We start from the raw sequence: 12,274 nt of genomic DNA on the forward strand, positions 1-12,274 counted from the left end.
AGTTACTATTGAATCAGATGCCTGATAATAAGTTAAAAATTTTAGTATTTACGGAAAAAAAAAAACCCCACAAAACACTAAAGCGTCAATTTAACTGAATCCGTATTTGTTCATATTGGTTGCTCCTTTAATTCACCTGAAGTCCATTCTCTAGGATATTTTTGTAAACAATTATATTAAGAATTTGAAAACTCTTGTAATTAAGATTTTTTTAAAAAAAAACCCCAAAACTGAAACAGGAGAGTCTATTAGGTCTATACACAAAGGCAGAAAGATTAATGTTTGACCCAATTAAAAAAAAAAAAATCAAAATGTAACAGGCATTTACTAATATTTAACAAACAGCTGATTTCCCTACTTCACTTCCTATTTGCCTTCTGTCCCTCCCCCACCAGACAGGAAACTGCTTTTGACAACAAATGAATCAGCTAGAAGTTAAAAAGCCAGCAGCCAGCAGCTGATTCTTCATGGTTTCCAATCACAAGGACTTAGGAAAAACTCATCCCCTCCTCTCCCTCACCAACATCTACTGAAGAATTAAAGCCTATTAGTATAAAAGATTCATTAAGATTTATGAAAGAGGCTAACAGATTGAACTACTAAACTGATCTTGTCAGGAAATAAGGCCAGTAAGCAGAGCCCAATGGTCAAATTTGCATACTAAACCTCCACCAGAGTGATATCTATTATACAAACTTGGACACTGTCAATTCACACAACTGGAATGCAAGAATGGAAAATGGTGAGCACACCAATGGAGCTGGTTTGAATTAACTACAATTCCCAAAGATTTGTTTTAAAAAAAAGATAATGAATGTGTCAGCTACTTAAGGCTATATGGATATATATACACCCAAACGTGTTTTCTTTACCAGCACATTCAGTATTTTAAATAATAAAAGTATAATTTATTCCTGATTCTATAAATATTAAACTCCTATTAATAGTATCAAAAGCATAAAGATCTTTCAACATAATTTAGCAAAAGCTTAATTTATAAACTCAAAGGTTCAAAGGACACATTTACTAAACATTTTAAAAATATAAAACTCAAACTATGAAACATCAACACTCATCCTAGTTTACAAGTTTAATTATTTGAAAGTTAAGGCCTTATCTTTTATAAGAGGCAGAAGCCTAGAGTTATCAATAACCTACTAAAATAAGCATAAATGTGAAACTAAGAACAAAAGTGTATTTACCACAATTATTCCCAACAACGTTTGAGAGATTTCAAGTGCGCCTCTTACCACAATAGCATGAGGAGAATGCACTAAAGGCTTTAGTTCATTCAGGTCATTTTCTGCCTGCAAAAATTGGTATAAGAGAAAAACAGAAATGTCACAAAATGCACATCAAATATACAATTTTAGCAGCAGTTACACAGCTCTATATGCCCTACTTTACCTTATCCCAGTCTCCTTCCATGACATGATTTCGGAATTTGGTAGCAGAAGGATGTTCTAAACGACATCCTGACTCTTGCATGAGGAGATCAACAGTCTGGCTGCAGGAGAGATACAGTGTAAAAAAGACCTGACCAACTTTAGGGTTTACTCTTCCAAATAAACTACTGTCTATGAAAACAGTTGCAAAAGTTCTTAAGCTAACCTCATGATGAAGGAAAAAGAAATAAATAGCTTTGATGTGCTTGGCTAAACAAACTTGATTTTTAAACTGCCACCTAGGTTTACATCTAGTCAAGTCAAAAACGTTCTTGAAACCAGAATCAAAATAAATTCTTCCTCCTTTTCCATTTAGTGCCTTTAATGAAGTATAAAATTTCTAAAAATGTGTTCTAACCAACAGGTTAAAAAAAGCGAAAAACCATGATCTATATACTAACCACGTTACTACATTTGGAAAGATAAAAACTGTTAGTTACATACAAGGTGATGGAGATGACCTGTATTAGGTTAAGAGCCTTAAATCCAGATATTATGTTTGCAAAGAAATTCTAATAGGTCAATCTTTAAAACTGAAATAAATCCAGCATCAAAAAATCATTCGCTTTCTCTCTATACTAAAAATAGAAAATTTACTATGGTGTAGGTTCCAAACAGTCACGAGTTATTTCCTCCTGCTGCTGTCAGCTTGCTTCTTGTCTCAGTAATATGTTCTGTTAGCATTTAGGAAATGCTTTTCCTTAGGGAACAAAGTGAAATCTTCCTTCGATATATTTCTTTCAGAGCTTAAACGATTCACCACATGTGGTTTCTTCCATCAGATATTTTGATATCTAAGAATCTTTATCAGTCTTACATATTTGCTTATGTTTCAATGCTTTCTTATTCAGCTCCATTTATTTTTCAGCAAAAAACAGTGCAATAATCTGCCTGAGAATCAAAATACTTATGTCACTTTTAAAAAGTGCTCTTTTCTCCCTCTCCCCATAACAAATCTATAAATCCAAAATATACTAAGAGCTTATTTTAATCTATGCTTTGAAGCTGGAAACTGTTGCATGTTGTTCTCTAGTCTTAATTCTCTCTGGTTCTGCTTCATCCTCCATCAAGCTCCACGGCACTCCCACCAATCCTACTTTCCACCACCCCTGGTTTTCCTTTGTGTGTATACAAAACGGGGGTTTGGGGCCAAGGTCATCCACCTTCACCCTACTTTAGGTACACAAGGTCATCTAAATTGTATTTGAAAATAAATGATTCACCAGATCAGATGTCCCTTTTTCAGAGGCAGTAGCCTTCTTGGTATTACAGTGAGATTTCAGACAAGTTAGTGGCAGGCCTCTTGTACACACACAAGGGCCTTTAAATGACATCAACATGGTAACTTACTCCATTATTCCCATCAGATTTATTCAGCAGCCTCCTTCCAAATTATCCCAGCCCCTCAGTTCCCATAAACACTTGTAAGTGATTGTCTTTCCTGATTGGTAGTTTGCCTGGGTTGTCTGTCATGGCTGGGGGCGGGGGGGAGGTGTCCCACAAAGATGCCTCTGAGGTACCCTTGAAAAACAAATCCTCCAAGGTTCATTATTTCCACCAGCTCTAATCCACCCTTCCCCCAACACACACACAGACACACTCCCGCATCTGTCTTTATTGACAGACAATTACGCTCTGAAGGTGTACGGGGAGGGGTGAATCTTTTGGTTTCTACGCCCCCTGCCCAACCCCCAACCACACAATTTGTCAGACTGATTGATTTCCCCTTATTTCCCTGCAGGTGGGCTCCTCCTCCCCGGTCAGCCTGTCTGAGCTGCGTCCTCCTGTGTCCTGGGCCCAGCAGTAATTCTCCCTTTGCCTGAGCTCTTTCCAGCCACCCCCCGCCCTCCCGCTTCCGTCCCTCGGTCTGTCCACACCAGCTGCCTGGAAGGGATACTTACTTGAGCCCTAAGCCATTCAAGTGCTGTCCTATTAGCCTAATGACATCCTCATCTGACTGGGAGAGCCGCTTCTTCTTCTTGAGGCTGCTGCCCAGTTCTGGGGTGGCCAAGGAAGAGGAGGCGGCGGTGGTGGCGGAGGCAGCTGCAACGGTGGCGGAGGCTGCGGCGGCGGCCCCGCCGGGGACCCCGTTATTGACATTCAGGCTGTTGCTATTGTTGCTGGCGGCGGAGGGGGCGGAAGGCAGGAGCCCATTGGCGTGGGCCAGGTCCCCCGCGGACGACGACGACGAGGGGGACGACTCCCCGTTCTGGGCCGACAGGCAGGCGAGTTCCTGGGTCTGTCCCTGGCCCCCGCCGCCCCCTCCTCCTCCTCCTCCTCCTCCTCCTCCGCCGCCGCCTCCTCCTCCTCCTGCCCCGTTGGCCTGCATGATGCTGCCGCTGACCAGGCTGTGGCCGCTACTTCGGTGGGGGACGGCAGCGGCGGCGGAAGGGGCAGCCGGGGGGAGTCCCACCACTACCACCACGGAGGAGGAGGAGGAGGACGACGACGACGAGGACGAGGACGACGAGGACGGAGGGGAGAGGCCTGCTCTGCCTGCCGAAGCCCCGGGCTCTCCTGCTCCCTCCGCCGCCGAGGCTCGGGGTTTCTTCCGCGGGGGCGGGGAGGCTCCGCCGGTGTCCGAGTCGGAGGAGGAGGAAGCGGAGGCCAGAGTTTCCTCGCCGAGAGAGGCCGTGGTGGGAAGCCGGTGGGGCGAGGCGGGGGAGGGGAGGCGGGGGCCGGGGAGAGGGTCGGGGTGAGGGGGGGCCGGGGAGGGGTCAGGGTAAGGGGTGAGAAAAGGGGGAGGAGGAGGGAGAGGAGGAGGGGGAGAAGGAGGATCCGGGCCCTTTCCCCCCCCCCTCCCGGAGGCAGCTCGGGGTGCGCGGCCCGGGGGTCGGGCCGGGGGGCGCCGCGGGGCGGCTGCGGGGGCGTGGGGCCCGCCGCTGGGCTGAGCCCCGGCGGTGGCGGCGGCGGCGGCGGGCGGCAGCGGAGGCAGCTGCCGCCTCTGTCCTCGGGTCCGCTCCGCTCTGCTCCCTGGTGTGTTGATTCTTCCCCCAGCTGCTGCCTAATGGAGTCCAGGCGCTCGCGTCACAGGAAATGCCTATACTGCCCTCCTCACTCACTTCCGGTGGCAGGTATGGAACCTATAGGGGGCCTGTCACCCGGCACGTGCGCCGGGGGCCGGCTGGGCGCGAGGGGAGGGAGGCCGGCGGGCCGGCTGGGGCTGACCCCGACCCCGACCCGACCCGAGCCGATCCACCCTGGAGCTCGGGCCTGGCCGGCTAGGTCTCGCCCCCAGCGCCCTGGCTGGGCTGCGTCGGCGAGAAGTAAGTTTGTTCCGTCCCTCCGAAGCCGGGCGTGCACAGGAGGGCGGCGATCGCGTGCGCGAGTGTGTGCGTGTGGACCCCAGGGTGACCTAGAAACGCCAGGCGTGCGGAGGGACTGCAGATTTCCATCCCCGGCCGAGGATGGGGTCGAGCAGGTGGCGAGATTTTGTCACGAGAACTCCCAGGCACAGGGCTGTGGCAGTCCTTGTCGACTCACTTAATGGTAACCAGGACTGACCAGCTCTTCGTTTGAGTGTGAAGAACTCGAACTTCCACAGCCAAGTGCCATACACAGTTGTCGTGCCCGGGCCATCCCAGGAGGTTTGAGATGATGAGCCTAGGAGACTCTGTGCTCTACCCCGGGAAGGTGGGATAATGGATAAGAGCAATATCTGATGGGGCCAAGGAGTCAGAAAAAGACTGTGGGTGTAGTGAGGCGGGACTTTGCTGAGGGGCTTTCACTCTTTTTTTAGCTATTGCCCAGCACCTCCTTCCAGCTGCCTCTTGAGTCACTGCCCAGTTTAGGCAGCAGTAATACAGACCGAGCTGTTGCCTCCAAAACATGCACCTTAAGGAGAATTGAGATCCAGGCTTGCAATGTTTAGGTGAACTGTGAGGCTTCGGCGTCGCTGTAATTTACTCGTTTATGTGGATGTAGAAAAGCGGCAAGGAAGAGCTGGGCTGAATCTTGATCATTGGTGAATAGTCTCCATTACCCCAAACAATTATTTACCGGTGTGTGGTCGATAGCATATACACCGATATGTACAGACATTTTCTCAGAAATTTAAACAATCTTTCTCTGAAGAAGTTTTCCTGTGGAAAAACATGGACTCAACTAATGCATCTTTTTTTTTTAAGATTTTTTTTTGATGTGGACCATTTTTAAAGTCTTTAGTGAATTTTTTACAATATTGCTTCTGTTTTACGTTTTGTGGCTTTTTTTTGGCCTCGAGGCATGTGGGATCTTAACTCCCCGACCAGGGATCGAACCCGTACCCCCTGCATTGGAAGGCGAAGTCCCAACCACTGGACCGCCAGGGAAGTCCCTAATGCATCTTATAGCTCTGAAATTGCAAATTTTATAGCTCAAAGTAACTTTGAGGTCTTTGGTTACTTTTCAAATTTAGAAAAATAATTTTTAAAAATGCTTATGAGAAATTATTAAAGAATCCTGAGCTTTATTGATCCACAGGCTAGAGGAAGGGAGAGGAAGACCATTGCAAGATCTGACGGAGATTTAGCTTTTAGTCTCATCTCTTAAATGTGCTTCCAGGTGGCGGTGTAATTTTAAGGTGACTCACATTCAATTTTATTATTCACCTGAAAGAGACCTGAGTTCTAGCTAAGTTTCGTAGGGCACTGCCACCGTATCCAGCGGAGCCTGAATTACTAGATAGTTAACACTTCAGAGATCCCTGTTTGTTCGTTAACTTTAGACTTCTTATTAAAAGCATTGTTATTGTTTATACAAAATTAAATTTTGCAAAGTCGTTTGTAATAATTTATGAGGCCCATAGCAGTACTGAGGACAAGCTTCTGAATAAAATCTGTAGCTTTCATAAAGGAAACAATGACTTAGTGGTAGCCACAGACACGGCTTACACTTCATGAACAAAAGTAAAGGATGAAAGGCAAAAGAAACTGGTCTCAACTGGTGTCTAAACTCAATATATATACCCCAGCTTTTCTATAGTTTATGAGACCGAGACTGCTGTTACTAGAATTCTGAAATTTATGAAGTCCACGTGTGCACACATTTTTCTCTAAACTAAAGTACAGCTGGAGACTCTGTTGTCTGAACTCTGGATTTTTTTAGAGCCAGGTTTCAAGTCCATGGCAGATGAATGATTCTGAAATACCACTCTACATACACTCAGAAACCTTCAGTAACACCGCATTACCTAGAGAATACAATCCAGAGTTTATCTTGCTCTCTGTAGATTGACCTCAATCTTTCTCTTTGACTTTGTCTTTTCCTACCCCCTTTCTGAACCCTTCACTGCTGTTCCCCAAATGTGCTGGGCTCATTTCTTCTGAGTCTGACCATACCTCCTACCTTCTCTCCATCCTTCTGATCCAAGACTTGGCTCCTTTCTCACCTCCTCGGGGGAGCCTTTCCTGACTTCCAGCCTCCTTGCCCTCCTGAGTATCATTTATTTAACCTTCCAATATTGAAGTCTGCTTGCAATATATATATATATTTTGCGGTACGCGGGCCTCTCACTGTTGTGGCCTCTCCCGTTGCGGAGCACAGGCTCCGGACGCGCAGGCTCCGGACGCGCAGGCTCAGCGGCCATGGCTCACGGGCCCAGCCGCTCCGCGGCATGTGGGATCTTCCCGGACCGGGGCACGAACCTGTGTCCCCTGCATCGGCAGGCAGACTCTCAACCACTGCGCCACCAGGGAAGCCCTTGCAATGTTTTTTAACTTGGTAAAACCCCTTCTTCAAGTTATCAGAGAGGAGCCTTTCTAGATTGCTGTCCCCTTGATTTGCCTTCCCCTTTTCACCCTCATCCTGGAAAAAACTGAGATGCATTTATGAACAAAGGTCCAAGCTGTCTTTTAGGGGGGAAAAAATTGAATGCATATTCAGGTATTTGATTCATTTATCTTGTTTCTGTGCTATTTTACCAAATCTTTATATGACCAAGCCTGTGCTAGGTTCCAAATAAGAGGCAACTTATTGTCCTACAGATATTCAAGCAAAGGCTTTCAGGGATATTACAGAGTAGGTAGTTGAACTAATTGAGTCTAAAGACTTTCCAACTACAAGATATCTGTGAGTTATGTACATATGCATCTCCCAATTAGAGTTTAAATTCTTTGAGGTAGGATCTGTGTATTGTTCGTCTAAGCCAGTGCTTTTAGATTGTGGGTCCTGACCTATCTGTGAGTCATGAAATCAGTGTATTGGTCATGATTACAATTTAAAAAAATGAAATGGAAAAGTGAGAAAGAGTAGAAAACATCCAAGTCAGTCATCCATAGGAAAGGTCATTATTATTTTGTGGAAGTTCTGTTTCAATGACAGATATATATCTATGCTTTACAAAGTACAATATATCTCTTCTGTAGGCCATTCTCAAAAAAGTTTCCAAAACACTCATCTAGGACATTCCTGACTGACAAAAAGGCAACTCAGGAAATTGGTGTTAGATATCTAAATGACAAATCACAAGTTCTGTCCACGGCAGTGTCTTAGCTGTAAAAATTAAAAGCTACTATATTAAAAAAAAGCTGAGATAGTATAGGTGTTTATAATAAAACATGAAACCAAATTTTCTCAAAAGACTTTGTAAAAAAACTAGAAGAGACTATTGTTCTTCTGTCAAGTTTTAAGTTTGGTGTCTCAACCTGGTACTTAGCATCATCAATATTATTCAATTTATTCAATTTCTATTTGAAGAGGTAGTTTTCAGAATCTCAGGTATCCCTGGAGAGGGACATATTTGTGTTTACATTTCTAGCTTCATTCCTAGCTTTTCTTTGTTTGGGGTTCTAAAACTGGGAAGCTGGACTTGTTGGATTTGGGTGAACTTGGGAGAATTCAGGAAAGAGCACTATTCTTGAAGTCAGAACACTTAGTCAGCTGATTGACATTGGGCAAGTCATTTAACTTCGCTGCCCTGCACTCATTTCATGAATGAAGTGGGGATAATGGCACTGGCCTACCTGCCTCAGAGAATTGATCTGTGAGTCAAATGACATATCAAATATAACAGATCGTTGGGAAAAGACTATCTTGAAAGGTTTCAAAATATAACTTAAATCCTCCATCATTTCAAAAAGGATTTGAGGCAATGAAGTTCAAAGATATAAGAAGATTTTATAATTACTCATATGTCTGAGCTGTGGACTCTAGTCACTTATTAACCCCAACTCTGCCACTCAAATGTGTTCCTGTGTACCTCTAGCCAGACAAGTCTGAATGTTGTCTTTATATTGGTGGTCTTCCATGGACGGGGAGTTTCCAATACCTATGTAGTAGAGTGAAGGGCACAGTTACCTGGCAGTTTTACCCACTGTTCCATATATGTCTCTCCAGTGCTTGCTTATTTTCCCCCTTCTACAAACATTCCACTCATGCTACAAGAATCTAGTGTCCTCCTGTGAGGGGAGAAGGGGCGGCACACTGGGTGGATCTAAGTGCAGAGACAGGAGCCTTATATTCAGAAGTGAACAGGTGGAAGTATTCACTGTCCTCTAAGCTGAATACCATCCTTTTCTCCAAGCAAACTAGATTGTTCTTCTCCCGCCACACAGCTGGGTTAGACTGCTTGGAGTAGCTTGTTCTTGCTGCACTGTAACAAAACGCATGTAACACTAAATGGGTGTGCAAAGATGTTCACTGTGTGTGCAGAGATATTCACTGCAGCACTGTTTGTAGGAGCGAAAAGAATGGGGTCATCACCATGTGCTGTTATGGAAGTAGTATCAAGATATATAAAGTAAAAGATGCCTATAACGGAAGTGTGCATAATGTAATTCATTTGGGTAAATAAATGAATATATACACATACATTTTTTTCTGGTAGGATAGAGGAGCATAAGACAGTGGTTTACCTTTGGGTGGAAGGACTTGGGTGGTTGAGGAGGGAGGTTCCTATTTTTCCATTTGATACTTTTCTGCAGGGTTTGCATTTTCTAACTACATGTAAGGTTTTTTTTTTTTTTTTTCTGCAGTACGCGGGCCTCTCACCGCTGTGGCCTCTCCCGCTGCGGAGCACATGCTCCGGACGTGCAGGCCCAGCAGCCATGGCTCATGGGCCCAGCCGCTCCGCGGCACGTGGGATCTTCCCGAACCGGGGCATGAACCCGTGTCCCCTGCATCGGCAGGCGGACTCCCAACCACTGCGCCACCAGGGAAGCCCATATGTAAGTATTTTTTAAGTGTCAATAAGGGTTATTTGGATTTTGTTTTTTTTGGTGTTAATAAGTATCATGTTTTTAAAGCACTCATGTTCTTAAAAGCACACTCAAAACCAATCAAACTATTCATGAAAATTAATCATAATAAAAAATGCCAGAGGAAGCAGTGTTGTGTATAGTTGATGACATTAAATATATTTGCTTTTTTTTTTTTTTTTTTTTTCGGTAAGTGGGCCTCTCACTGTTGTAACCTCTCCCGTTGCGGAGCACAGGCTCCGGGCGCGCAGGCTCAGCGGCTCCGCGGCATGTGGGACCCTCCCGGACCGGGGCACGAACCCGTGTCCCCTGCATCGGCAGGCGGACCCTCAACCACTGTGCCACCAGGGAAGCCCTATTTGCTTTTTAAACATCTCCTTCTTTCCCATTACCTGCACCTCTTATATTCTCAGACTGTAGATGCTGCACACACACACACACCCATCTCTCATTTGGTTAAATTCATCTGGGGAATAAAGGGCAAAAAGACATTCCTATTTATTAACTTTGAAAAGTAGATAAATAATTAATAGCCCCTAGAGTCCGTGGACAGTGGACAGCAGGCCCTTTGGGCAGTCTTCCTTCTTCTCAGGTTCCTATATGTGGTTCATCCCTCTGGCACTATGATAATAGTAAATAATAATCAATGGGAAAACACAATTATGATTGTTAACAAACAAATGCTAATTATTATGAGAAAATATGTGTTCTGATTATGTATACACAGCCCATATAGAGGTAATGGTCTAATGACTAGACTTTTAAAAATTAAAAATGTTAAAGACTGTAGTAGGTGATTATTCATAAAGTTGAAAAGAAAACTGTTGAAAGGGTCCCTGCATTTATTCAATTAATTTTATTTCAAAATTGTGCTCTTTACTAAATAATACTAAATGTATATGCAAATGTGACATAGTAGCCTAAATTAAAAAAAAGAAAAAGAAAAGAAAAAAAAAAAGAGGGACTTCCCTGGTGGCACAGTGGTTAAGAATCTGCCTGCCAAGGCAGGGGACACGGGTTCGACTCCTGCAGCGGGAAGATCCCACATGCCTCGGACCTACTGAAGCCCGCTCGCCTAGAGCCCGTGCTCTGCAAGGAGAGAAGCCACTGCAATGAGAAGCCCATGCACTGCAGCGAAGAGTAGCCCGTCGCAACTAGAGAAAGCCTGCTTGCAGCAACGAGGACCCAACACAGCCAAAAAATAAATAAGATAAAAAAGCTTAATGAACTCGTGAATGCCAGTCATTGACAACAAAAGAGCAAAACAGTAGCTCTTAGCTTCTTTTTGTGGCTTGTGGAGCGGTCCTTGGCTAAATCAAGACCAACAGGGTTTTAGGACTTGCAGTCCCTTTAATACTAATGGGGTTTGTATCGTCACGTAAGAGTACCCTTTCTATATACATATCTGAAATACAAGGATGTCCACTTTCTTGCTATACCTCTGACCCTTTATCTTGGAGTATCTTTTTCTCTATTCCTGAATTACTGACATATATTATAAAAATAGCTAGAAATAGGTGTGTTTGTAAGGTTTAGCCACAGAGTTTCAACAACACCGCTCGTTTCCTTTTGTTTCCTAGTGTCCACTCTTTCCATTCTTATCCTTTCTTTCCTGTGATGGCACATGTCCATGGCAGGGCTTCCGTCATAATCAAACAATACGAAGAGTTAACACTAACCAGCCTTTGTTTTAAGTGCTTTACATACATTGTACTATTTTAGCCTTCTCATCAACCTTATGAGGTATGTACTATTATTACCCCCATTTTACAGTTGATAAACTGAGGTACAGAAAACTTGAGGTCACATAGCTGGTGTGTGGGAGAGCTGGATGCACAGGCTTCAGAACTGGTATCAGTCTGAAAAGTCCCCTTTGTTTAAAGGGGCCAAAAGAAGAAATAAACAAGTCCTATAAATTGATTTTTCAACTTTGCCCTTTTTGTGTACATGAAAACTTGGTCCCTCACCTTTGAAGCCCTCATCATCTCATTGGCCTAATTAGTGGTAGATAAGTGAGTATGTGAGGGCCAGTAAAAGGTTTTCCTCCCTCCAGAAGCTACCACTAAGAGTGCCTGAAAGCTCCTTATCAAAGATAGAGTTCATTTCTCCAATAAGTCCTTGTTGAAATGCAGCGTTTTGCATAGAAGGGATAGCACTCTAAAACTAGGTGTAACCTGGAGATTTGTTTATCCATTTAAACGTCTTCATCTTAAAATAGTGAATGAGGGCCAGAAGGAATCAATGAGTTTAATTTCCTTTCAAAGCGGGAAAGCTCCAAACCTAGAGGGCTTCTTGGGAGACACATTAAGTCAGGAGGCCTCATCCAGCTTGTTTTTGCAACTACTTGTATCTATCTAGTGAGGGTTTCTAAACTGTGTAAGCCTGTACTAGTCTAGGATCGTGGAATAAGGAAGAACCAGCCTTGATTTATACAGGAATTCATACTTCATTGCTTTACTCCTTTAACAGCTCCAGCCAGGTCAGCTGGCAAACGAAGATAGATATCTAACTGAGATGAGGTCAGACAGCATATGCATAGCATCCAGTGGTAGGACAGGAAGGGCCAGCTCAGGGAGGCTACCAGAGCTCCTGTTGAGAGTTTACTTGCGTAGGGAGGGCAGCCAGGCTGCTTAGAGACCTCACATTGGCATGTGC

At 44.4% G+C, this 12,274-nt stretch overlaps 1 protein-coding gene and 1 long non-coding RNA gene across 5 annotated transcripts in view; one reads left to right on the forward strand and one right to left on the reverse strand.

Moving 5' to 3' along the window:
• WDR26 (WD repeat domain 26) overlaps positions 1 to 4,439 on the reverse strand; it is a 38,705-nt gene extending 34,266 nt beyond the window's left edge. For 3 of the 4 annotated variants that reach the window (XM_022579307.3, XM_089918175.1, XM_089918222.1), the window contains exons 1-3: positions 3,347 to 4,439; positions 1,408 to 1,507; positions 1,203 to 1,307 (exon numbers count right to left, since the gene is read on the reverse strand). In XM_022579307.3, the coding sequence (XP_022435015.1) occupies positions 1,203 to 1,307; positions 1,408 to 1,507; positions 3,347 to 3,774 (633 nt within the window). In that variant the 5' untranslated portion in view covers positions 3,775 to 4,439. The remainder of the gene's footprint in view (positions 1 to 1,202; positions 1,308 to 1,407; positions 1,508 to 3,346) is intronic. The other variant, XM_022579306.3, reaches the window with a different exon arrangement.
• Positions 4,440 to 4,527: 88 nt separating this feature from the next.
• LOC149750424 (uncharacterized) overlaps positions 4,528 to 12,274 on the forward strand; it is an 83,105-nt gene continuing 75,358 nt past the window's right edge. The window contains exons 1-2 of the long non-coding RNA XR_016394611.1: positions 4,528 to 4,711; positions 9,398 to 9,589. This is a non-coding gene — a long non-coding RNA (uncharacterized LOC149750424). The remainder of the gene's footprint in view (positions 4,712 to 9,397; positions 9,590 to 12,274) is intronic.

This window comes from Delphinapterus leucas, chromosome 1, assembly GCF_059928025.1.
Source record: "Delphinapterus leucas isolate spDelLeu-1000000601 "Yukka" chromosome 1, BTC_Dleu_Yukka2, whole genome shotgun sequence".
Taxonomy (NCBI): Eukaryota; Metazoa; Chordata; class Mammalia; order Artiodactyla; family Monodontidae; genus Delphinapterus; species Delphinapterus leucas.